Source organism: Phaenicophaeus curvirostris, chromosome 16, assembly GCF_032191515.1.
Source record: "Phaenicophaeus curvirostris isolate KB17595 chromosome 16, BPBGC_Pcur_1.0, whole genome shotgun sequence".
NCBI lineage: Eukaryota > Metazoa > Chordata > Aves > Cuculiformes > Cuculidae > Phaenicophaeus > Phaenicophaeus curvirostris.
The window spans coordinates 9679852-9705891 of NC_091407.1; the positions used below are offsets into that span (position 1 = coordinate 9679852).

A 26040-nucleotide genomic window follows, 5' to 3' on the forward strand; every position below is an offset into this window, starting at 1 on the left:
CAGCTTCCAGTAGGGAAAAGGGCTCCAGGAATGCTGGGGAGGGGTTTTTGACAAGGGCATGGAATGATAGGATGAGGGGGAATGGTTTTGAATTGGAAGGGGAAAGATTTGCATTAGACATTAGGAAGAAATTCTTCAAGATGAGGGTGGGGAGGCCCTGGCCCAGGTTCCCCAGAGCAGTGGTGGCTGCCCCATCCCTGGAGGTGTTCGAAGCCAGGTTGGATGGGGCTTGGAGCCCCTGATCCAGTGGGAGGTGTCCCTGCCTATAGCAGGACTGGGTGGGCTTTGAGGTCCCTTCCAACCCAAACCATCCCATCGTCTGCCCAGGGAGGTGGTTGAGTCACCTTCCCTGGAGGGGTTTAAGGCACGGGTGGATGAGGTGCTAAGGGGCATGGTTTAGTGTTTGATAGGAACGGTTGGACTCGATGATCTGGTGAGTCTCTTCCAACCTGGTTAGTCTATGATTCTATTCTATGGTTCTGTGCTGCTGGCCCCCACCCCGAGCTCCGAGCTGAGCCTGTGGAGGAAAGTGAGGTGAGCCAGGGCCAGGAGCTCGGCGAGACGCAGCGTTACAGTCAGCGTGCCCTGCCTAATGAGATGCACAAAGAAGGTGATTTAAGGTTGAGGAGGGTGCTTAATTTCCACGTTTCTTAATTTCTCAGTACCGGATTTCTTTGTAACCTTACTAATTTTCTGTTTACATTTTCGAGTAAATAACTGGCACCTACCTGTGCGTGCATACAGATGAGAACTGTGGAAGCACGAGCTATCAGGTAAACGATTTGCTTCCCTCTATCACCCGTAGCCCTTAAAAGACTTAATTTGAGAGGTAGGTATATTATGGGGCTTATTCGAAAGGTCGCATGAGTCATAAGCTCATCCAACTGGCTGCAAAAATGTTGGAGATGAGGAGACAGCAGAGGCGCAGGGAGAGAGCGAGGGTTTAACGGGTGGCAAATGCTTCGGGAGCGCGATGTGGATGGAGAGCACCCCGAGGGGCAGCCCCTGCGCTGGCTTCGGGGACACAACCAGCTGTGCCCTCTCAGCTCGGTGCCCTGAGCTGGAGAAGCAGCTCCGGTGCCGGGGGGCAGCGGCGGGGCTGGGGGCTCCGCTCCTGCCTGCTCCTGGTTCCCCCGGGGCAGTTCCAGTCCTGCCACCCCTGGGACACCCGCCCGGTCCCTACCCCTCTGTAGGGGTCCCCTGCCCGGTCCCGGCGCCCCGGGAGGGGCTCCCCATCCCCTCCCGGTACCCTGGCGTGGGCTCCCATCCCTCCCCATCCCCGGTGCCGGTCCCCATCCCCTCCTGGTATCCCGGGGTGGGCTCCCCATCTCCCCCCATCCCTGGTCCCCATCGCCTGCCCCCATGCCCTCGCGCTCCCTGGGGTGGTCTCCTCGCCTCCTGCCCTGTCCCGGTACCGGTCCCCATCCCCTCCCCGTATCCTGGACTGAGCTCATCTCCCCCCATCCCCGGTCCCCGACCCCTCCTGCTCCCCGGGGTGGGCTCCTCGCCCCCTGCCCCGTCCCGGTGCCGGTCCCCATCCCACCCCTCCCAATATCCCGGGGTTCGTTTCCCATCCCCGGTCTCCGGTACAACCCCGGTCTCCGGGACAATCCCGCTCCCCGGGCTGGGCTCCCCATCTCCCCCCATCCCTGGTCCCCATCCCCTCCCGCTCCCCGGGCTGGGCTCCTCGCCCCCTGCCCGGTCCCGGTGCAGGTCCCCTCGCCCCCTGCCCGGTGCCGGTGCAGGTCCCCATCCCATCCCCGGTCCCCATCCCCTCCCGGTATCCCGGGGTGGGCTCTCCATCCCCGGTCTCCGGGACAATCCCGCTCCCTGGTCTGGGCTCCCCATCTCCCCCCATCCCTGGTCCCCATCCCCTCCCGCTCTCCGGGCTCGTCTCCCCCTCTCCCCCATCCCTGGTCCCCGTCAACTCTCGCTCCCTGGGGTGGGCTCCTCGCCTCCTGCCCTGTCTCGGTGCCGGTCCCCATCCCCTCCCGGTATCCCGGAGTGAGCTCATCTCCCCCCATCCCTGGTCCCCATCCCCTCCCGCTCCCCAGGCTGGGCTCCCCATCTCCCCCATCCCCGTTCCCTCCCGCTCCCCGGGGTGGGCTCCTCACCCCCCCTCCCGGTGCCGCCCCCGCGCCCCCCCCCCCCCCCTCCCCCCCAGCCCCGCTCTCCGTCCCGCTCCCCGGAGCCCCCGCCCCGCCGGGGGAGGTGCCGGTCGAGGCGGAGCCGCTGCTGCCCGCGGCGGGCGGTGCGGGCCGGGCCCGGGGCTGGGCCGGGGGGGCCCGGCGGGCGGCGGGGCATGAGGAGCCGGGCAGGGAGCGCGGCGGGCGGCGGCCCGGCCCTTCCCTTCCCCCGCGAGCCGCCGCCGGAGGATGAAGCAGCATGAGGATGTGTGACAGAGGCGTCCAGATGCTCGTCACCACGGTGGGAGCCTTCGCAGCCTTCAGCCTCATGACCATCGCCGTGGGCACCGACTACTGGCTCTACTCGCGCGGCGTGTGCAGGACTAAGTCCGCGGGCGACAACGACACGAGCCGCAAGAACGAGGAGGTGATGACCCACTCGGGGCTCTGGAGGACGTGCTGCCTCGAAGGTACCGACGGCCCCGCCGGGGGGTCCCGCCCCGAAGTTATTAGTGGGGGGGACGGGGGCGCCCCGGGACCCCCAGCCCAGCGCCGGCTGCCCCACCGCGTCCCCGTCTCCTTCCCCAGCGTTTCATCCCCTCCTGTCCCTTTTTCCCGGGCTGACCCACCGTTATTCCCCATCCTCGTCCCGTCCCCCCCTCCCCGCCTCGGGCCGGTCCCAACGCGCTGAGCATCCCCGGGCAGGGCGGCCACAGGTCCCCTCGCCTCAGCCCCTCGCAGCCCCGGGGCCCCGCGTCCCCGCTCCGGGAGCTCCTCGCACCCCTCCGAGCCGCAGCGAGGGGCAAGGGGGCTGCCCCACCGCGGCTTCTCAGGCGGGGGTGCGCCCCACGACTGCCCCACAGCCTGCCCCACGGCCGGGCTGCTCCCCAACAGCAGCCCCACAGCCCGGCTGCTCCCCAACAGCAGCCCCACAGCCTGCCCCACGGCCGGACTGTGCCCCCACAGCAGCCCCACGGCCAGGCTGCTCCCCAACAGCAGCCCCACAGCCTGCCCCACGGCCGGACTGTGCCCCCACAGCAGCCCCACGGCCAGGCTGCTCCCCAACAGCAGCCCCACAGCCTGCCCCACGGCCGGACTGTGCCCCCACAGCAGCCCCACAGCTCAGCTGCTCCCCCACAGCAGCCCCACGGCCAGGCTGCTCCCCAACAGCAGTCCCACAGCCTGCCCCACGGCCGGACTGTGCCCCCTCAGCTGCCCCGCGGCCAGGCTGTTCCCCCACAGCAGCCCCACAGCCTGCCCCATGGCTGGACTGTGCCCCCTCGGCTGCCCCACAGCTCAGCTGCTCCCCCACAGCCTGCCCCACAGCCGGACTGTGCTCCCACGGCTGCCCCACAGCCCGGCTGCTCCCCCACAGCAGCCCCACAGCCTGCCCCGCAGCCTGCCCCACGGCCGGACTGTGCCCCCACAGCAGCCCCACAGCCCGGCTGCTCCCCTACAGCAGCCCCACAGCCTGCCCCACGGCCGGACTGTGCCCCCACAGCAGCCCCACAGCCTGCCCCACGACCAGGCTGTGCCCCCTCGGCTGCCCCACGGCTGGACTGCTCCCCCACTGCAGCCCCACAGCTCAGCTGCTCCCCCACTGCAGCCTCACAGCCTGCCCCACGGCCAGACTGTGCCCCCTCGGCTGCCCCACAGCCGGGCTGCTCCCCCACAGCAGCCCTATGGCCAGGCTACTCCCCAACAGCAGCCCCACGGCCGGACTGTGCCTCAACAGCAGCCCCACAGCAGCCCCACGGCCAGGCTGCTCCCCCACGGCAGCCCCACAGCAACCTCACAGCCTGCCCCCCAGCAAGGCAGCTCCCCCACAGCCTGCCCCCCGTCTGGGCTCCTGCCTCTCTGGCCTTCCCGCTTCGCCCCGTTGCTTCGCTCCTGCAGCTTCTCTGGAGAGGCCGCGGCGGCTGCCCTCCTGCCGCCCAGGCCACGCTCTGGGGGCAGTTTTGACCCAAAGCCGCTGATTGGGATTTCTCGGAGCATCCACAGGGTGTGCTTAAATGGGAGCTTGAGCAGAGCCAGGTGCTGGTACCTGCGCAGCGAAACCAAGGTTGATGGACTCACACCAGGCTGTAACTTTGAAAATCAGTGGCAGCAGTCGGTGTCCTGTGTATCGGGGGGTCCTGCCCCACTGTCCCGGGGCGTCAGGCTCCCCCGAGCCTGGGAGCGATGCCTCTGTGGATGGGGGCGAGCGAGCCGTGGCGGCCGAGCTGCTCCCTCCACGTTGGAAAGTTCTCGGTGAGTCACGGCCACGGATGCAGAGCTGCCCTGCCTGTGCCCAGTGCTTGGTCCTAAACCCGGTGAAGTCGGTCAGAGCTTTCTTATTGATTCAAGGAGGGATTTGGATCGTGCTCTAATTCCATAATAAATAATTTGAGATAATCTATCTTCCATCTCGGGCTGAGGGAGACGGGGAGGCAGCAGCCAGGGCTGTGAACGATGGGATCGCTGGAGGCATGAGTAATTTCCAAAATTCTTGGTTTTGCTGGCTGTATTTTTTTCAGCGAGTGTTTTATGTTTCCCTCACTGTGATAAATCACTGCTTGGGAAGGAGCCGGAGAGGCCCCAGTCTCCTGGGCACAGCGCACTCAGGAAAGAGCTTAACGGTGCCGTGCCAGAGCTCCGAGCTGAATCACAGCCCCTCGCCCTGGGCTGGGAGCAGTGGGGCACAGCCTCATCGTGGGGCTCATCCCTTCGCTCCACACATCCTCCTTTGGGGCAGCGTTCCCACAGCTGTGGGGCTGGGAGCTCGGCACAGTGCGGTGCCAGTCGAGGCCTCGCGCTGGGCACTAGCTCCATCACCCCCTGTGCGTGCCTGCGCAGTGGGGCTGCGGGGCACACGCCACCCAGGCTGGGGAGGGTCCCAGACGATGTTTGGGGCGAGCACGTGGGGCTGCAGCGGTGCTGGGGGCTGTGGCGATGCTGCTCACCACCCTCCTGAATTTTGCTGGGGAAACGAGCTGGTGCCTCGCAGGCTGTTAACCGATGTGATGCCGGGAAGGGAGAACTTCCCTCTAGCTGAGCTGTGCTGAACTCAAACACGTTCCAGCACGGAGGGCGACAGCTGCAGTGGGGATCGAGTCCCCCTCAGAGCTGAGAATCAGTGCTGTGGCCGCTCTGCTGGGGCAGTGCTGGGTGCTGAGCCCCTGCACCCAGTCCTTTTATGTCTGATTCCTGCTGGCAGGGTTGTTGTGTCTTTGATTTCTGTGCACTCTTTATATCTGGCTTGATAACCACACCAAGGTTGCCCTTTATCATCCTTTGCTAGGAATGGATGCAGTTAGTCGAAAGGGTGCAGAAGATGCTCTTGGCACCAAGCAGTGCGCTCTGACCACCGCAAGCACCTCAGCCTTGAAATTTCTGCTGCCGGTGAGAGGGTTTGTGCCGACGGGTGAGCGAAGCGGCGAGCTCCAGCCGCTCGTCTGGCTGAGCGTACGCGGCAGATGGTTAAGATGACCGACGTGAGCGCTGGGTGCACGCTCCGTCGCAGATGCTCTTTAAATCCATGTCAGTCACACACGCGCAGCGCCTGCGTGGGAGCCGCTCGCACCACGTGAGCGGCAGGAGCCCATAGGCGAGAGCGGATAAATCTTGAATGAAGCCGCCGCAGACCGATGTGGGAGACACCCACGCTGGAAAACACAAATGCGTGGTTGCCTCAACATCTGGAGCCCAAGCTGCTGTGCTAGGACAGCCGCTGCTTTACATCGCAGCGTTTGAATGCCGCTTATAGCTTTTACACTGCATGAGCATTGAGGATATGGTGTCCTCTCCTCCCCGCTCAGGCGTGTCTCCTCTGGGGCTCTTTACCGTCAGGTGGTTTCCTGTGAGCCTTCCTTGTTAATATAGAAGGTAGAGAAACGCACAGCACTTTGGGGAGAGAGCTGAAGTTGAGAAATAGCTGCATAGGCATGTGTTGGTTGTAGGCGAGTAAAAGAACTTTGGTTTTCATCAAACATAATTAAATTCAGCATCATTAAATGCAGGGAGCCTCCTTGTCCTCCCTGCTGCGTGGTATAGATTGGGACTGGCTCCACAGCATCACGCGGAGCCGAAACAGGCACAAGTAGAGGGAGGATTTGGACAAGGCTGCTTGAAATACCACGGTTTAAGGCAATGTGGTACTTTTCCTTTCCTCCTTCGTTTCCCTCGTCAGGATGAAGTGCTCTGGCTTTCTTGCGGACTGTGAGTGTTGCTCTGCCTGCCTCCCTCCTGGAGGACGCGTGGTGCCCTGCCGTCCCTCGAGGGTGTCCACTGCTGGGGATGGGGTGCGGGCTGGTTTGCAGGGGACACAGGGCAGTTTGCAGAGGACACATCTGCCCGTGGCTGCCCAAGGACACAGGGACCCAGGGCCGTTCCTCAGCCAAGCTGTCCGGTTCAGACCTATCCCAGCCCCCTGCCTCCCCAGCAGCATCGACGCAGCCTTCACTGTGGGGATAATTCCTCCCTGCCAGACCTCGAGAGCTTTGCTTGGGTCTTGTTCTTTTTTTGGGGGGATCCTGTCTAGGTTAAACTCTGATATTGTGAGTGTTGTCAGCTGAGCCCCACAGCCCGGAGGACCCCCCCGAGCCGTTTCTACACCTGACCTACAACTGCTGCTTGGCTCCCGGTGCACTGTAGATAGATGGTCAGTCCTGGAGGCTTCAGCTGAGAGTGAATCCGCTGTGTCCCTAGGCCAGTTGTTTCACCGGGAAGAGGAACAACCCCCTCAAACTCCCTTTGAACATGAGAAATAATCTCGTATACTTGTCTCACATCACCGTGCAAGCTGGTTTTCCTTCCATGTGCATGTTGTTAATCTGGTTGCCCACCTGTGGGTCACCTTAGTCCTCTGACCTACAGCACCCCAGGGAGCTCCCACACGTGGTGGTCCACCACGACCCCCAGGCCCTCCTGTGCTGCTGGGTGTCAGGGTATCATCTCCTGCACCAAAATAACTCCCTCTCCCAGTTATTAACTGTAAAACCTTGGCCATGCCTATAAAAATGACCGTGGCTAAATGATCCCCTGGCCCTGGATTGAGTGGGTTTACCCGAGTCCCTGCCCCATCTCCATCATTAACATTGCAATCAGTCTTCTCTCTGCCATTTACCTCTTTAACTCGCAATTATTTCATGTTTTCTTTAATAATTTTGATACAGACATCGTTATAGCTCAAGGCTGTTCTGGTAACAGGCGATCCCGTGTAGAAACATCCCTCTGGCTGACAATGTATGACCTCTGCAATCTGCTTCAGTCCCTTTAATAAAGAGCTGTTGATTCTACATGATACTGCACTTATACTTCTTCAGGAGAGCTAAATCAAATACTCTGTGGAGCTCTCAATGTATTATGTTACCGATTTCCTTTATCAACTGAATTTGTAACCATATCAAGAAGAATTTATGAAGTTTGTTAAATCCATTTTCCGCAAGGCTGCTGACATTTACCTCATCCCCAGCTCCTCCTGCCGCTGCCCACCTCATGCCCAGGCGATGCCGGGGGCTGTGGCTCCTTCCACTGCCCAGCGCCATTGCTCGTGGCATTCAACCAGCTTTTCCTCTCTTCTAGAAATCTAACCGAATGCTAATATTTTTTGAAACCCATTTGCGATCTTCAGAAGTCTTCTCAGCCCATTCTCTGGATTCTCTGGGGAGAAAGCTTTCTGGTCCTACCAGTTTTGTGTTTACACGTGATAGTCGCTGTTTAGCATCCTCCCGAACTCCTGGTGGAATACAGGAGTCTATTTGTCTCCGAGCGCAGAACAGAAGTAGCTGATGAATAAATAATTGTGTGTCACTGCTGCTTCATGACTGACATTCGCACCGTCATGATCTGGTAGTGATTTGTACTGGCGGTGAATCTCCTTTCTTCTAGTGTGATTAAAGAATTCCTCCTTGTCTTGCTTAAGACTGTCCATTGCAGATTCATTTTAACTGATCCCAGTAGCTTCTCCCGTCGGCCACATGCGTGTCCCAACTGCCTCTTCCAGTATCAAAAGCCCTTGTTTTTATTTCTTTAGTTGCTGGTTTTGATTGCCCTTCCAGCAGGCCTGGCAGGAGCGTGGGGCACCAGGGAAGCGCTTTGCCCTTGCTCCTGAGTGGCAATCGTGCTCCTGCATTTACATTTTCCTGCCGTTGGTTTTGTCTGTAGTTGCTTTTGGCTCCGCTGAGCTGAGCTCATTCGCACCGAAGGCGTTAAACAGGGCTGGAAGCAGCTGCCCCTGGACAGCCACCAGCTCTTCCCCTGCTTTCAGCTCCTCGCATCCCTTCTGCATGAGGCCAAGCAGAGAATTTCCCCAAGGTGACAGCAATATTGTTTCTGTTAGAAAGTTATTATCTTTAATTTCTAAAAGCGCCAAGCAAATGTCCCTGAGATTGCAATCATCCATGATAGAGCACTTTTTCTCGCTACTCATTATAGGTGGGTATTTAAGAAGCTGCTCATCCTGTTCCTCTGTCTGGTTGGTGTCTGTAATAGATTCTCGTCAACAGCCCGTCTCGCAATTGAACGCTTCTCCACGGCTCTCTTGGTCCGGCTCTGCGGTGACGCTGTCTCTGCCGCAGCTGCCAGGATCTCTGTAGACATCCAAGCTGCCCTCCCTGCCCCAGCCCCCGAGCTGGCAGCCCCCGCACAGCCCCCCACGTCGACGTCATGGCACGTGGCTCCGTCCTGGGGATGCCAACCACCTCTGGCACTGCTGGGGAGGAGAGCTCTGGGATGATGGCCATGCAGAAAGGATCAGCGTGGGCTGGAGGTGATGGAGAGGGAGGCGGGGCAGGTCTGTATCAGCAAGGGAGGTGCAGGGAGATGAGCAGCGAGGACTGTTTTGAGAGCGAGGAGGTGTCACATTAACTTATATGGTGGAAAGTAGACAGTGGAGGCGTCTCAGGTGGTAGTGATTGCTGAAGGTGAGGAGGGCCCTGCTCTTCATTTGAGAACACCTGATGTATTCACCACCCAGCGGGTTCGCCAGCCCTTCCCCACACCCCCACGAGCCTCCCCACCCGGACAGCGCTGTGGAGGGACAGGCCACATGCTGCCCTGTGGTCAGAGCAGGTGGGACAGGTGCCTCAGTCATGGGGCTCTGCAGGTGTCACGACTCCTCTGACTTTGGAAATCCCCAAACATGGGCTTGGTGGATGTCAATGATAAGCAGCAATTATTGTCCTCTGATAGAGGTGGACATCAGGCTAGCTGGACCCTCGGCTGGCTCCAGACCCGTGTTCTTGTGGCGCGTGGCCAAATGGCAAGAGACATCAAAATCCTTCTGGACAGAGAGGGAGTTGTGCCCGCTGCCAGCCGGCGCGGCTGGAATTTCGCTGCTCTTTGGAAGGTGTCCGGAGAGGAGCCGGGCTTCAGCTTGCTGCCACCAGCTCTGCTTTGAGAAACCGGTGCTTCCAACAGGGTGTGCGGAATTTCCCCTCCTGGGATGCTGCAGCGTTTATCCGGACAAAAAAAAAATCCTATCTTCTGGGGTGGTGTAGGGATCTGGTTCCCACACTGCCTGGGAGCAGCACGTGATGAGCAAAATGTATGCTGTGAACAGCTCAGAAAGAGGCATTTTATTGCTGCATAGGCGTGGTGCAGAGTCTGTCATCTCGAGAGCTGTTACTGTTTAATAGAGGTGGAAGTCGGAATTTGAATGAGGCTCCAGTGGGGTTTTTTCCCAAGCAAGGTCACTATCTCCATTACGGCTGTAAATAATTAGGGATGGTTAATGAAGGCTGCAAGCCGCGATGCGTAGCTGTGGTCTGGGGGAGGATGCCCCACAGATTGATGTCGGATCCTCCTCTCCTGGTCCCCGAGGAGCTGGAGTGCTGGCACGGGCTGGCAGGGAGGCGCCAGTGGGTGGTGTTTGCTGAGAGCAGCTAGGGACCAGGGAGAGATGCTTGGATGCCTGAGAGATGCTTGAGATACGTGGCCTTTGGTAAAGCACATTCTGCATGAGTTTTGCTTTTTGTAATGTGAGGATTCTTTAATGTTCATCTCCTATATGGCTTCTGGAAAGGCACACACCGAAAGGGTTCTCCGGTGCTGGAACAGCTACCTGGGGACGAGGTGGAGTCCTCTGGAGGGGTATAAAAGACAGGTAGATGAGATGCTCAGGGACGGTTTGGTAGTGGACAGGTACTGTTGAACTTGATCTCAAAAGTATTTTCCAACCAAGCGATTCTATGATTCATTGGCTTTGCTGGTCTGTAGGGTGAAGACTCCTCCCAGCCCACCAGCAACCCCAGCTGGACTCCGTGGTGCTCTCTGGCTCGGTGGTTCTGGTAACGGTCTGGTGGGCAGACCTGTGATGCTCTTCACTTGCCTGTGCTATGTGGGATGAGATGAAGTGAGACAGCCTGGTTGTAAACTCACTCGGTGCTTCTCACATCTCGGTGGTTACTTTTCCCATGGATTTCACCATGGATTTTTAATGAACACAAGATGCACTTCCTAAATAGACATTAACCTCCTTTTCCAGGAAAATCAAAATTACTCTTAAAATGATATGAGTGCAGTGGGGTGTGCGTGCTTGGCAAGGGCTTCCTGCGATGCTGAGGGACCAGGGAGGGCTCCTGCCCACCTGCTGCCCTGCTCCCCCCTCGGTAAGGGCTGCAGCTGTGCTACACCACCTAAAACACCCTTTAATTTTTTAAACAGCTCTTGGAAGCAGATTCCTTGAAGCTGGTGTTTGACTGCGTTTTGGCTTAGTGCTTGGTACGGCGAGGGTGGTTTCACATCCCTTCCTGAGGTTTCATGGGCAGGCCCACATTGTCTGACCCTTCGGGCTCAGCACCCAAGGTTTTTGGTTGCTTTTCTCTGGGGTGAGACACCCTGGGAACACGTCCCTTGCCCTTGGTGCTGTGCTGTCCCACTGCTCACGCTGCTACGAGCCGTGGGTCGCTTGGGGGGCCCGCAGCAGCAGGCACCTTAAGACACACCTTTGATTAGGAAGAGGTCTGCTGTGATAAAGAATGACAGTGCTGGGGTGACAGCCGGTGTCTTCTCCCTGACTGGTGTGTGCTGACAGCTCTGTGGTGGTGCTGGGGAGGAGAGGTTCCCACCAATGCCGAGGAGGAGCCGCAGCTGCATCGCTGCGTGGCAGCTCTGTTCCCCAACCCCCGGCAGAGAGCACCGCTTGTGTGCTAGGCAGCTGGGTCAGCTTCCTGAACTGTTCTTATTTTAACATCTCCTTTGAACGGGTGTTTAATGGTATCTTCAAAATAAAAAGTTCAGGCCAGGGTATGCTTCATGCTTTAAGCTCTCCAGTATCCTTTGGAACGATTCTATTGGAGACAGAAGCTCTTTGGCTCTCTAGGTCACTCTCTGGACCAGAGGCACATGGCGTGATGGGCTTCCCTAGGTAAAGCTGTTGAGCGATGGCTTCACTTACCTGGCCCAGTCCCTTGCATGTCTGAGGTGGGGAGGGATGCAAAGAGATGCCGAAAAGAGGATGGAGGAGAGCGGGCGCAAAGAAATGTCTGCGTGATCTGGGGTCTCCAGAGAAACCTGAGGACAAAGTGGGGGTTCTGCATTCAGGTTCGCTCATGTTCCACAGCCAGCGGAGAGACAGCTGCCTTTGGCAAGAGCAGAAAACCCATCCGGTCCATCCGTAATTGAGTTGCTCTTATGGCAACTTTACGTTTTGCATTTGTTTGCACATCGTTGGTGATGAGGCTCCCAGAGGTGGGTTCTTGCTGCGGTCGAGGGAAGCTGCAGCCATCGCCCTGCGCTGCCCCGTGGGGCCTCGGGGACGGTGTCAGGCAGCGATGGTGTCTGGCAGCGATGGGCAGTGCTGCTGCCGCTCCCATTGTGCCAGGGACATCCTCGCTGTGCTCCGTGGCAGGCGGCGTCAGCAACAGAACTGATTCGCCATCGTTTACCACCGTCTCAGTTCCAAGGATGTCCGAGGACGTTAATGCTACAGCCGCCGCGGTCCATCCCTCCGTCCTACCTTCCCCCGTTGCCTCAGCTGTGCTCTTGCTGCCCTTCCCGCACCGGGGCTGCTGCCGCCCCACAGCTCAATTGCCCAAACGAGAAGGGGTGGAACGATCTCCTCACAACAGGAATTCGCTCCCTTTTGGAACCTGTGATGAGACACTCGGGCTTTGCTCAGCTCCCCAACCCTTACAAAAAATCACTTGCACTCGGGGTGAGTGACTGCATTTGACAGCTTGAAAACATCAGGGTTTTTCATCACCATCACGGGGAGAGGCAGGAGAAATGATTGTGGCTGCTGGACAGGTGATACTGCATGATGATTTGCTCAGATATTGCCTGTTTCTTATCTTCTGACACCATAATCTATAGACAGGCCCGGCGCTGTCGGGCTGCAGAGGATGGCTCAGCCACTCCCACGTCAGGTTATTAGGAGCTGTGTTGTTTTATCGCCCCGAGACAAACAGAGTCGTAATGAAAAAACGCCGGCAAGGAGAGGCAAAGGAGCAGCCTCTTCTGCCCTCCCTCTGCCTGCACTGGGGGCTTCATGTCCTTGTTTTTTGTCAAGTGGTTTGTATTGAAGGAGGAGAATTGGCTGGGACAGGAGACACTGGGTGGGGAGAGGGAGCGGATGGCGATGTGGGACCCCCCATCTTTCAGGGGGCTGCTGGGAGCCCGGGGGGTGCTGGCATTGGGAATACACAGCAGGGGAAAGTGGTAGTGAAAGGTGGCATTTGAGGGTGACATTTGTGTTTGTGCCTCTTTCCAGTTTCCAGTTTCACTGGTGATTTTGTAATTGGCCCCTAATTACACCTTTACTCTCAGTTTGTGACTGGAGTCACAAGGGGAGGAGAAAACAACCCCCAGAGAGGCTACCAGCAAGCAACCGACCTTTTAAAGTATTTTAACGTACTAAAATCGGTGTTGGCTTACGCTGCTGCTTCGTCGAGCCGCTCATGCCCTGTAGAACTGTGTCTGGGATAACACCTCCATCCCCCTGGCAAGGCTGGACTCCCTCGATGAGGGAGCAGGAGCCCCTCAGGACAGGCTGCCTGATGCTCAGCTGGATGTTAGACCAACTTACAATTATTTTTTGCAGCTGCTGGAGTGCTTTGATGCATCAGCATCATCAACCGCATCACACGACGTCATCGCATGAGCAATTGCAAGGGGCTGTGAGAGTCAGCGGCTGCCATCCCTCTGGGCTGCCTCCTGTCTGACCCGACCCTGGGGCTGCTTGTCCAGCCAGGGAAGGTCACTGTCACCTCACGAGACAGACTGTGATTTCGTGTTGACTTTCCCTCCTGCCCAGAGCCTGCAGCAGCTCTGGCTTTGCCCTGGCAGCCGCGACGGGCAGCCCTGCCAGGCTGCACAGCATCCTTGCCAAATCCTCCATTTGCCTGCGCAGCCTCGCTTAGCTGAGCAAACCTTATCGCGGTGCAGCAGCTGTGCCGCACGGCTTCACCGCCGGGCAGCCACGACGCTGCCACTGAACCAGCTGGGGAAACGGGGGCCCCGTGAGGCAGCGGAACAGGGTCCCCTCCGGCTGGGGACCTGTCGCTCCCCCCTGCCAGCCCCCGGTGCGGCACCAAGTCAGCAGGTTGGTGCCTGGAAGCCTCTTGCAGCCCCGAGGCTCCTTCTCTCCGCGCCGGGAGAATCTCTTGTCATTCCTCAGCACGCTTCAGCCAAGGATGAAAGTGCTTTCTGTACATTAGTCTCTGTCCTTCCCTCCGATGTGAAAGGCTGAAGAGGGACAGGAGTGACTTCACCTTTCTCAAGAAGCAGGAAAGCTGCAGCCTGGGCTGTGAGAGCTGTTAGTGGAGGGAGAGGCAAGCACTGGGGCTTCTGCGGTCACCCAGCAGGCAGGGATTTAAATATCTACTCTGCATATAGCCCCAACCTGCCCAAACACTGGAACAGGCTGCCCAGGGAGGTGGTTGAGTCACCTTCCCTGGAGGTGTTTAAGGGACAGATGGACGAGGTGCTGAGGGGCATGGTTTAGTGTTTGATAGGAATGGTGGGACTCAATTATTTGGTAGAGTCTTTTCCAACCTAGTGATTCTATGATTCTATGAATTCAATGGGATGTGGGAGAGCTGGTGCTGTGCCCGAGCCTCAACCGGCAGCAGGAGCAGGGCAAGACCCTGTGCTGTGGCCACCAGTGCGTCCCCTCAATGCCTCCGTGCATCCCTGTAGACGAGGGCTGTACAGCGTTCCTGTTTGTCCTAGCTCGCTCGCAGCTGAAGTGAGAGACAGACGTGGCAGTATCTCCACCCCTGAGCCCGCAGCACAGCTCGTCTGCAGGCAGCGAGCGCTCGGCCCCGGAGAACTAGCAGTGAGGTACCATACGGCGTGGTACGGTGTGATGTGATGTAGTGCAGTCCGGCATGCTGAGATGTGGGTGGAATGGCCCTCTCTGCCCGTTCAAACACGCGGTGGCCTCATCTGTCACGGGCGTTGGGAACACATGAGCTGCTCTCCATCACCTGTGGCTCAGTACGAGCGCAGTGTCTGGAAAGCTGCAGCATCCCGGTGTGTACGTCGGGTATAGTGTCTGTGCTGCTCACCGGAGGATCTCAGAACCAGCCCTGAGCCTTAGGGAAGGGCTTTTCAGGGTACACAAATGCAGTCACTTGCTTAGAAATTATTGGCATTGTCAGTGTGGACAGATCGCATCCCATGGATGAGGAAAAGTCATCCAGAAAATAGGAGAAGCGGAACGTCCCATTGGCATCCGGGAGCTTTGTTCCTCAGGGTCTGGGTTTCATCATCATTAGCCCCACTGGCAGTGCTGTCACCTCCCGCGCAGAGCCTATTTCCAGGACTGTGCTGAGGGCTGTGAAATCCCTGGCTCTGCACAGCTCCAGCTGAGCACCCAAAATGAGCAGACACTTGTGAGCTGCATCTCTCCAGCCCTCCGCTCCCCATCTGTAAATTAGGGATGACATCACCTGCCCTGGCTCCGTGTGGGAGCTGGAGGAGCCTGTGAGACATTCCCATGCTGCTGGAGCTGAGCAGGGAGCCCATGGAGGGGGAATTGCTCCCTCTCAGCAGCAGGAGAGGTGAGCGAGGTTGGGGGCCGCACGCTGAGCACTGAGGGCAGGTAAGGAGCACAGCTCCAGCAGAAAGCACTGTGCCCCGAGGGAGCTGGCAGAGGTGGGAGTGGGCAAACAGTGGGGAGCACATATAGAGCTGTAACGCCACACACGCATGGGCTGGCCGCAGGCTGCCCCATCCCTGCCCTCAGTGCAGCTCCCGTCCTCTCCCTGAGCCAGATCTGCAGGTGCATCATGAGGAGCAAGGCAGGTGTGGGCCATGAGCATTTACCAGCACCCAAGCTGCAGGGCTGCAACTGGGACAGACCCATTGAAAGGACCAGGTGGTGCTGAGGGCAAAGCAGAGGACCCTGGCTCTGAGCCTGAGCTGAAATGGAGGGAGTAAACCTGCAGGGCAGCCCCAGGTAAGTGCTGGTGTGCTGGTGTTGGCAGAGCCAGGGCAGTGCGAGCAGCCTGTGCCACACAGGGGTAGTGATGTGTGTCCTGGGAGGCAAGAATCCTGCGTGCTTGGGGGAATCCTGTGCCTCCATCTGCCCATGCTGTGCTGCGGGGCACAGCCCTGCTGTCCTCAGAGCCGAAGGCAAAACATCACCTGGCTTCAGCAGCAGCAGGATGGGCACTTCTGCCTGATTTAATGCAAATAGGAAGGAGACAGCAAGCACTGGTGTGAGCTGTGAAGCTATCTGCTTGCCCATCCTTCTCTGGGTCTTTTCTGTTTGTCTTCTCTCCCCCTTCAAATTTCTGTTTGGCTCCTGTCGCCTCGTGGAAGGGCGATGCCATGTGGGAGCTGGTGTTGTGCTTTGGTTTGTGCTTTGAGTCAGAATTGGGAAGGTAAGACTGGTTTATGGCCAAGGCAATGGTGTGAGCTGCTCAGGAACCTGTGGGGCAGTTTGCTCAAGTCTGACCCATGTGAAAGCGGGGTGGGTTTGTAGCTGGCAGGGTGGTCCTGTTCCCTGTCCCAAGGTTATCCACATGCAGTGCCTGCACTGCTGGGGCTGCAGCGTGAGCAGGGGAAGCGAGAGCCTTAAATTAGGGAGTCCCACCCTCTGTCTGTGGGCAGGAGAGTGTTTCAAGGGCTCAGGGGAGCTGGTTGCACTGTGCTGGGGTCTCTTGGTGCTGCGGAATCCCAAAGTGGTGGATGATGGAGAGGACGCAGCGTTCTCCCTCCCACAGCTGCCCAAGGCGGGGAGCACACTGCCTGTCTGGTAGCGCAGAGGAGTTTACAGCAGCCAAGCCCTCCTGAAGGCAGCAGGGCAGAGCAAGTGCTGGGCGATGGAAATAGCTCTGAATGCCTGGGAAGTCTCACAGGGCATGGGCAGCCTGCTTTTATTTCTCTGGGGGAAAGCAAGGTTGGCATCGCTTGTTCACCAGCAAAGTCCTCTCCTAATGCTCATCTACGGGATGGTCCCTTCCAAAAAAAGCCAAGAGTGAAACGTTGGTGCTACTCTTTGATATCGCTTTTCCCCATCTGGGGCGTTGGAACCAGCTTCCTGGGGCTCTCTTCCCCTCCTGCAGATGGTGAGGAGGTGGTTCTGCCTCCAGCAGGCAGCGAACTAAATCCATCGGTGCTGGATGCGCTCTGGTACCCGCAGTAGCGAGCAGGCGTGCCCAGATCCCGACCCTGGGTTGCGCTGAGCAAGCCTGGTGCCTGCAGGGTGAGGGAAAGGAGGGAGAGCCCGCGGCTGCAGGGTGCCAGCACCCCCACCTCCAGCACCACCAAACGTGCGGCACGATGCCCACTGAATCCCCTGAAATAAGTAGGCTTTGATGGATGAAGTCCCTTTTAGTGCATCAGCTGAAAACTTCAAATATTTATGTCGTTAGGGAGATGTGACAGAAGTGTGTGTGTATCTGTATATATATAAAAAAGGCAGGTGCTTGAGTGGCAGCCCCATATTTGAAGTTCAAATGCTTACCTTCAAATCAATGATATAAAAGAAGAAAAAAATGCATTTAATATCACTTCTGCAAGGAAAACAACCCGCCAAGCCTCCTCCCAGGCTAAATGCGCTTTAAAGATTGACTGTGCAGCTGTAAAAACTATTGATGAACTGTAAACATGAAAAGATCGCCCTGCTCGTGGCCTGTCAGAAGCATTAGGTTGGAAATGCTCTGTGCTGCGCTCCAGCATGACTCACTGAGTCCTCAGCAAATGTGTTTATTTGTAAAGATCCTGATTTCAGAAATAGTGACCTTTTTAATGCCTCGTGCAGCGAGCTCGGAGATTCGAAATTGCCTTTTGGCAACTCGCTCGTCTGGCTGAAGCTCTGACAGTGCTTTCCACAGCGATTTACATATTTTTAGCCTTGATATTCTGCACTGTGGGGCTCCTCTGGAAAATGATTTGCTTTTCGCAGCCCTGAGACTGCAGTTCGGCCTCTGCAGCGCTGGGCTGAGATCAGGCTGTGCCGAGGGGTCCGCTCGCTCACCTGGTGGGCTCCCTGCGGCACATCCCCGAGCTTGCTGCTCCCATGAGCCCTTCCTGCTTTTCTTAATGTCCTCCTTGGGAAATGGACTGTGCTATCAGTCACAGATCCGAGCAGCTGCTTCACTTTGAAATAGGGAATTAAGCTTCTCATAGAAACATGGAGCGGTTTGGGTTGGAAGGGACCTCAAAGCCCACCCAGTACCACCCCTGCCATGGGCAGGGACACCTCCCACTGGATCAGGGGCTCCAAGCCCCATCCAACCTGGCCTTGCACCCCTCCAGGGATGGGGCAGCCACGGCTTCCCTGGCCCATGGCCTTGCCACTCTCACAGCAAAACATTTCTTACTAAGATCTCGTCTCAATCTCACCTCTTTCAGCTGAAAACCATTCTGCTCATCCTATCCTTGCACTTTCTGATCAAGCAACCCTCCCCAGCTTTCCTGGAGACCCTCTCAGCCCTGGAACGCTGCTAGAAGGAGCCTTTGAAGCTGTTTTTTGAGGCTCCTGTTCATCAAAACACCCGGGTAGCCCCTTTGGCCATTGCACTCATCTCCCGCTTGCCTCCTGGGCTCTATGCTTGGTGTGTGGAGCCCCTATCTCTCCTGTGCTTGCAAAGCAGGTTTGGTAACCGGTGACCTCGTCACTCTGTTTTTGGTGTGTCCCCTTGTTCCTGGCCCCCATCGGATGCCCCTGGAGCCCAGGGAGGGGGCAGCCACAGCCACCACTGCCCTGCACGGGCTATCACCATCCTCACCCTCCTCAGGACACTCCTGGCCAGGCGTTGAGCATTGCTGTTAATTGCTCCATCAGCTCCTTCCGCATGTCTCTTCAAGCTCTGGGATGCAAATATGCTGAATATGAAATGTCGCAGTTCTAATAACAGTTATTTAACATTTCTCGGTCCTGTGACTAACGCTTCTGCTGCTCGTGTTTGGGAACGGGCGATAGCACTGCTCCTTTCTGCTGCTGCTGTTCATCCTAATGCATCAGGCAAAGATGTTTTGATGGGGTTTCTCCTGTTTGTTTGCATCCTTTCTCTGTGCTTTACAGTTTCTTGTTGCTGATTTATATTCAGAGTTATAAATATTTCCCTTCTTTTTGTTAAGCGTGTTTTTATTTATATAGCTGTTTACTTATTAGTCAGGCGGGTTTTAAACTGATGCAAACTCTTGTCTCTGTTGTGAGGTTTGAGGTAAAACGCTCTTAAATTATTCTCTATTCACAGCCATACTTTTATGTTTAAATCCATTCTCCTAACTGATTTGGCTTATAATTGTTTTCTGCTCTGCGAACTAACCTTTCAGAGCACCAGGAATACACGGTGGTGCCTTGGACTTGCCTCTGTTTGCCCATCAGCAGCATAATCAAGTCATGATTGCTTGGACTTGAGTAGCAACTAGTTTTTAATTCTGCGATCCATTCCCCTTCAGCTGTCAACACGGAGTCTAAAATAGCACTCCCCTGTGCTGGATGCCACGCTTCAGAGCTATGAAATTATCATTTATAGGTTTTGAAAAATTCAGAGGACATTTTAATACTGGTGGAGTGCAACCTCCAGCTTCCCATCATAATGCAGCTTTCTCTCCTAGTTATTACAAACAGGAGCTTAAGCAGCCTCTGGGCTGGCCCCGGCACAGCTCGGGGTCAGAGCAGACACCGGAGTACGCTGTGTCTGTAGATCATGTCTGAATTACTGGCAGGTTGTTCAACCAAAGGATCCTTGGTTTTCATGCTCTTGACCCTTGTTTTTCCCACCTGGCCCCTTTTGGGCAGGTCTCATCATCAATTTTCAGCGTTCTGGCTGTTCAGACATCTCTGTAGGACTAAGCAATGAGTCAAACTTGCTCCAGCAGTCCAGGATCAAGTCTGGATCCTTTGGTTTGTTACCCCAGGTGTGCAGGCAGCCAAGGGGCTGCCTCTTGCTTTCTTGGTGAGTTCTGTTCTCACCATCTTGATATTGTGTTGGAGGAGGGCTTGGTGGTTCCCTGGTTCCTCCCTCCGTTTGCTGCTGGTTTAACGCCTTCACTCTGGGAGTGGTGACCTCCAGCCTTCTCCGGGTGGATTCGGGACCCGTTGCTCCCCAGGGAAGGTTTGATGTGAGGCAGGGTGTTGTGCTGGAGAGGCTGCGAGGGCCAAGGAGGGACCTTGTGAACCTAAAGCTCTGGTTATTCCCCAGCCTGCAAAAAGGGCGTCCTGACATGTGATGTGGAAATAGGAGTTATAGACACTGTGAATGATGCTTTTTGGAGGAGCTGATCCACAGCAAGGGGCGTGAGTGTTGGTTTAGCCCTGCATCCGCATCTGTGGGGTTATTCAGTGACCAGAGGGGGCTGATAGGGTGCAACAGAGCCAGGCTAGAGGTGCGCCAGCAGTGAAAACCAAAAAGCCATTATAATCAAGTCCAGGTTGGATGGGGCCTTGGATGGCCTGATCCCCTGGGAGGTGTCCCTGGCCAGGGCAGGAGGCTGGAAATGGGTGATCTTTAAGGTCCCTTCCAACCCAAACTATTCAATGATGCTACAATGGAATAGCAAAGGAGACAAAAAGACATCATTTGATCCACAGTAGTAATGCCCAAAGAGGAGAAACAGAAAAGGGCGTGAATTTCAACAAGTTAAATGAAGAGCCGTTACAAAGCAGGCAGAAATTATCACGAAGGACAGCTTGCTGAAGGCATAAAAAGCAATAAGGAAACCTTTGCTCTCAAACACATCCCCAGCTGCTGTAGGGCTGGTGTCTAGCAGCTGTGGCTTGGTGAACGATGGCTCCCTGTGGGAAAGCAGGGGGATTTCTTCCCCTGGTGGATGTTTCTAGACCTCTCTTAGGGCAGCAAAAGGTCAGTTTGGGAAGGTCCCAGGATGGAACAGTCCATGCCACTGTCCTCCAGGTGCCATCACTGTGCTTGCGGCCAAACATGTGAAAGTGCAGGGTTCCACAGCGAGTGATGTTGGGGGCTGGATGAACTGGGGCCCCCAGTGCTCTGCCACAAACCCTCTGGAGCCCCTTGGAGGAGCGCAGGGCTGGAGGAGGACAGGGTTACACAGTGTGGTCTGCAGCAGGGATCACACAGCAGCTTGGCTGGGGGGAAGTGGCCGATGGTGTTTGCCGCAGGTGAGGACGGGATGCACACAGGGAGGAGACCGCTCGGGTTGGGGAGTGTGGTGAGAACCCTTCAGAGAGCTTCCAGATGCTCCAGTTCTGAGCAATGAAGGGAAAGAGAAAAGGAAGGACAAGGATCATCCCAAGCCCTCCCTCCCAAACGGGCTCAGAGGTCCCACGCTGACCCCCTTCCCCACGTCTCCTTAGGAAAAGCCTTTGTGATCTGGGAATTGCGCTGAGGGTGGGCTGGCCACCTCTGTCAGTGATAGCTGAAGACAAGGCTGGAAGGCGAACCCTTCCCAGAAGCTCTTTAATGAACCCAAGTGAATCCAAAATAATCATTAAAGGAGCAAGAGCTAGATCCTGCCTGACTGCGTCTGTGCCGAGGGAGGTCCTGGTGCCTCGGGCATGGGATGCAGGACCAGGGTTCCAGCCCCATCTCTCACCATCAATATCTGTGAGCAGGCAAATGAGCGAAAGTTATTTTTTTAATTACTAGAATTGTGTTAATCTAAATGGATAAACTTAATCAGTGAAGCTCATTAATTTCTAGCACATGGCTTATTTACACTGGGTCTGGCTGCTCCGGCCCTCGGTTCACTATCACAGGAATGTCGATTACCTTTTAAAATACAAATCAATGTTTATTTGCTGTCAAAGATAAAACATGAAGCGCTTTTCTTGGCCGCGCTGGTGAGCGCTCTGCTCCCCAGCCCTGTCTGAGGCTGTGGTGCTGGCTGCCCCTCACCCTGGTGAGTCCTGGAGGGGAAGGGGTCCCCTGGCCCCTGCGCTGGCAGCTCCCCCTCTGCCTTCCAACCCCGTCCTGGCTGGGAAAGCCCAGCAGCTTCCCATGAGCTGACTTTGTGGTGGGTCTCTTCCCTGCCATGGGCTCCAGCAGTGGGGAAGGATGGAGGGAGGGAGGGATAAAACCCAGGAGGGCACAGGGGGAGACCCTGGAAGGTGGCTCCGGTGCGTTACCTGATTACCTCTATAATGAGAAAACCAAAGCTAAGCCCTTGAAGTGCAGTGCTGGAAATAACCCGTCGGTTTCAAACTTTTTTTCCTCCTCTATTATTCAGAATTGTTTTGCTTTTCTCAACTGCCTTGTGTAGGTTGCAGCAACCCCACAGATTCCAGAATGGGAGATGATGAGTCACTGTCAAAATGTAGATTGATTTTTTTTCCCCTTTAGCAATGCAGAGGGAGTGAAGTCCCGGTGACACACGTCGGTCGCCGGCACCTCGTGGGCTAAAACTGGCAGAAGCTCCCAGCCCACTGCTGGGTGCGAGTGCCTGGGCTGTGCCCACGACTGCCCTGACGGGTCCCCCCGGGGATGCCCGGCACCGGCTGCTCCCCAAACCTTGCTGAGCTGTTGGGAACGCACGGGGGAGCTCAGTTCTTGCATTGCTGTGCGTGTGCTCGCACTGGCCTCAGCGTCCAGCCACACCGTCATGGCAGAGCCCACCTCTGCCACCTCCTCGATGTTGCGCTTGCTTCAGTTGCCTTGGGTTTTTTCCAATGTGGTGTTTGGTTGTTTTTTTTCTTTCCTACAACAGGCTAAAAATCCTTCAGAAAAGGCATCTCTGTGTAGGTGACTCTGCTCAGCCACCAACCACCACCGCAGCGAGGGGGAGAGAGTGTGAAGTAGGGATGGAGCTGGATTGTGATGGTACCCTCAGTGGGGAGCTGGCATGGGGCTGCTGGGGTGATGGGGACGTGCTGGGGACAGATCTTGGTCCTGGGCTGCTGGACCGATGGGAATGTGCCCAGGGGAGATCTCAGTCCTGGGGAGGAGGATTCATCCCACTGGACAGTTGTGGGATGGAAGTGTCCGTCCCACGGAGGAGAGAGCTGCTGGCTGCAGAGTAACACAGAGCAGAGGACTTTCTTTATACCAACACACAGGGTTTGCCTCAATTTAATTGCTTTCCAGTGGAGTTTAAGCAGATGGGTGTGTAGTGTAGTGACAGTTACAGGCTGAGCAGTCACCAAACCAATTTGATGGTGAGGCCTGGTGCTCACCTGTCTCCCTGTGATTTCCCTGGCTTTGGGAGGAGAACAGACACCTTCCCAAGGCAACTGCACTGGGCAGCATCCTTGGCTCGAGCAGCTCTTCCAGCTGCGTCGCTCTGAGCCGTGGCTCTGGGGTGTCCAGAGCCATCCCACCACCCTTCCCACGTGCTTTTCTAAGCTGCTTGTGCTGTCTTTGAAACTGGGCTGTATCAAAGGCTTTGCCATGTGGTAGGTGACCAAGATGCTTGGGGGTGGCCAGGACCCAGCAGCCCTTCCCAGGGATGTGGGACAGGTGCTGCCGTGTGGGAGCTGCGCGGTGCCAGCGCTCCCATAGTGGCCGCTGGTCTCTGGGTGATGGAGACCTGAAACCTCAGCCTTGTGATCTCGCACCAGGGACCTTATGCAAAGAGCCTCAGGATCCCTCGCAGAGTATGAAGCTGGGGAAGAGTAAAGATGAATTTCTTTCTGTCTCTCCAAGCATCTGGGAGGTGGGTGGGAGGTAAAAAAAGATGAGCCCTGAAGTTTAATTCCTTGGAGATATTTAGGTATCCTGCTCTTGTTACTCAAGGGAGTGCGGAGCCTGAGCATCCCTGAGGATGTGCCGCAGGCTCATACCCCAGCACTTACCAGCTTAGCTTAGACCTCTGATTCTCCAGCGAATATGAATTTTCAGAGAACTTAAACCATAATGACCTCACTGCCTCCTCCAAATGGATTTGGTGTGATAAAGGGTCTTTAGGAAGGCCATTACTGCAAACCACAACTTACTAGATAACTCACTCGAATTCCCTAGGAGGTGCGGAGAGCTGAGGGCTGGAACGTGACCTTGCCTGGGACGTCTCCTTGTCCTGAGCCAGGCAGCACGAGGGGAGAGAGGAATTTCCTTCTCCTGAGCAGTGTTAGCTCATCTTCCCCAGCCTGAGTCTTAGTTTGCACGCTGAGCAGTGACAGCCAGAATAGTCCCTGGAAAAGTGTTCCACTGGATGGAAGTTAGGAGATTTTGGAACCAGAACCAGAGCTCTTTAGTCTTCTGGCTCTCTGGGTTAGGATAGATATTCTCAGCTGTGCTTCCACCATCAGGAGCATCACACTGCCTTGCCCCTTTGCCCCAGACCTCCCTGGGGAAAAGGGTTTTGAGAGCAAAAAGACCTGAGATCAAATCAATTAATTGCCTTTGCATTTGCCAATGAATGCAGTGCAGAGAGTGCGTACACCGAAACAGAAAAGAACTAAAGCAGCAGCAGTGAAACCCTGCTGAAATGAACCATCTCCCTGTGTAAGGCAGCCCCAGCCCAGGGGAGGAGGTGGATCGCGGGAGGCTGGCGTTGGTCACGTTGTTTAACGCGCAGCTGCGGATGCTCTGATCTGGTGGGGATGAGAGGGATCGAACAATCACATGGCCTGCGGGATGCAAAACGGCCCCCCAGGAGGGGAAGGGATGCCCTTGCAAAAGCACTGAATACAAAATCTGTTAGGAGTTCATCTCTTCCAAATTAAATCCTGTATTACCTAAAACTGCAGCGGGCCTGGAGCCGCAGGGCAGGGAAACCCTGCAGCACCGCCCAGCTGGCGCTCCCGGTGCCAGGGCAGTGCTTGCACAGGTAAAATGCCCTGGAAGATTTGCCAGCTGGAGAGGCTTTCCTGCAGTGCCAGGGGATGCTCAAGGTGCCTCCAGGCTGGTCGCTGGCCAGAGGGTGGCCCCTGCGTGGAAGCACCTGAGGTTCAGGTGTCTGGTACCGGGCTCTGTTCTTGCTCCAGCAGGGGAGAGGCATGTGGGATGTTCTTGCAGCTCTGCATATGTTTTTACAAAGGCATAGAGTGACAGGATGAGGGGAATGGCTTTAAATTGGAAGGGGGAAGATTTAAAGTAGACATTAGGAGCAAATTCTTCACAGTGAGAGTGGGGAGGCCCTGGCTGATGTTGCCCAGAGCAGTGGTGGCTGCCCCGTCCCTGGAGGTGTTCGAGGCCAGGTTGGATGGGGCTTGGAGCCCCTGATCCAGTGGGAGGTGTCGCTGCCTGCGGCAGGGGGTGGGATGGAGGGGCTTTGAGGTTCCCTTCCAACTCAAACCATTCTGTGATTCTGTGACAAAGGATTATCTTGCCGGCGTTGTGGCTGGCACTCATCCTGCTGCCTCAAACCCTTGTTTCTGTGGCTCCTTGCTGCCTGTTTGTGTGGATGGGGGACCCCAGAGCATGTGGTGGCTTGGGGAGGCTGAGCTCGCTGGCTGGGGGCACCCCGTGTGTTCTTGAGCAGGAGGGGATGGGCAGATCTGGCTCCTCGGTACAGAAAAAGGCAAAGGGAAAAGCTGTCTCGTGCTAGGGTAGATGAGGGGGGCAGCGCCAGCTGGCCGGGGCTCCCCGTTTCCCAGCCAGGCGGCTCCGGAGCTGGGCTGCGTGAGCTGCCATGAGCAGAGCTGCCTGCTGACGCGCTGGGCAGGGAAGTGCAGCGATAAGCGAAGTTGGCTAATCAGGATTCACACTAATAGGGAAAGAAAATTACCCAGATGTACCACAGAGAGAGCCGAGCGGGGAATGAATAACCACAGCGGCACGCTGCCTTTGCTGGCACTCTCCCGGCTGGTAGATGAATTAAACCCAAGGTGGTGTGAGTCATGCACGCAGCACGGAGTCGCATCACAGCCATGGGCAGTAGCTGGGGAAATCACTCGCGAGCAGGCTGGGATGTGCTGAAAGCAGCAGCCTCCAGCAGCCCCGCGTGTTCCCAGCGGCAGGAGAGAAGCCTGGCCACCAGCGCTGAATTGAACAGTGGTTGGTGGGGAGGCAGTGCCCTGACCCCATCCGCACAGCACGAGGTGCTCTGTGAGCTGTGCGCAGGCCAGGGGCTTGCAGAATGGGTTCTGGCAAGGGGCATGAGCCACGGGGGCAAGGTGTTGGCAGGAACTGAGGTTGTGAGTGCCTGGAGCAAGTGTCTGAGCCAGGGCTGCGTCCTGCCGAGTCCCCCGCTGACCAGTCCTCTCCAGCTGGTTTCCATGTGCAGGTGACCCTGGCACTGGGCAGGACTCAAGGTCCAGGAGCAGGGCACCGTGTGCCTGAGCTACCAGCCTCAGTTGTGGCACCAGGGCAGGGATGGCACAGAGCTGGTGGTCCAGCATCGCCCCTACTTCGAATCATAGAATCACCAGGTTGGAAGAGACCCATCGGATCATTGAGTCCAACCATTCCTATCAATCACTAAACCATGTCCCTCAGTGCCTTGACCACCTGTCCCTTAAACCCCTCCAGGGAAGGTGACTCAACCACCTCCCTGGGCAGCCTGTTCCAGTGCCCAATGACCCTTTCTGTGAAAAATTTTTTCCTAATGTTCAGCCTAAACCTCCCCTGGTGGAGCTTGAGGCCATTCCCTCTTGTCCTGTCCCCTGCCACTTGGAAGAAGA

At 56.7% G+C, this 26040-nt stretch overlaps 1 protein-coding gene across 1 annotated transcript in view; it reads left to right on the forward strand.

Moving 5' to 3' along the window:
- The first annotated feature begins 2282 nt into the window (after window positions 1-2282).
- CACNG3 (calcium voltage-gated channel auxiliary subunit gamma 3) overlaps window positions 2283-26040 on the forward strand; it is a 32621-nt gene continuing 8863 nt past the window's right edge. Inside the window, exon 1 of the mRNA XM_069870010.1 lies at window positions 2283-2596. Within this exon, the coding sequence (XP_069726111.1) occupies window positions 2386-2596 (211 nt within the window). The 5' untranslated portion in view covers window positions 2283-2385. The remainder of the gene's footprint in view (window positions 2597-26040) is intronic.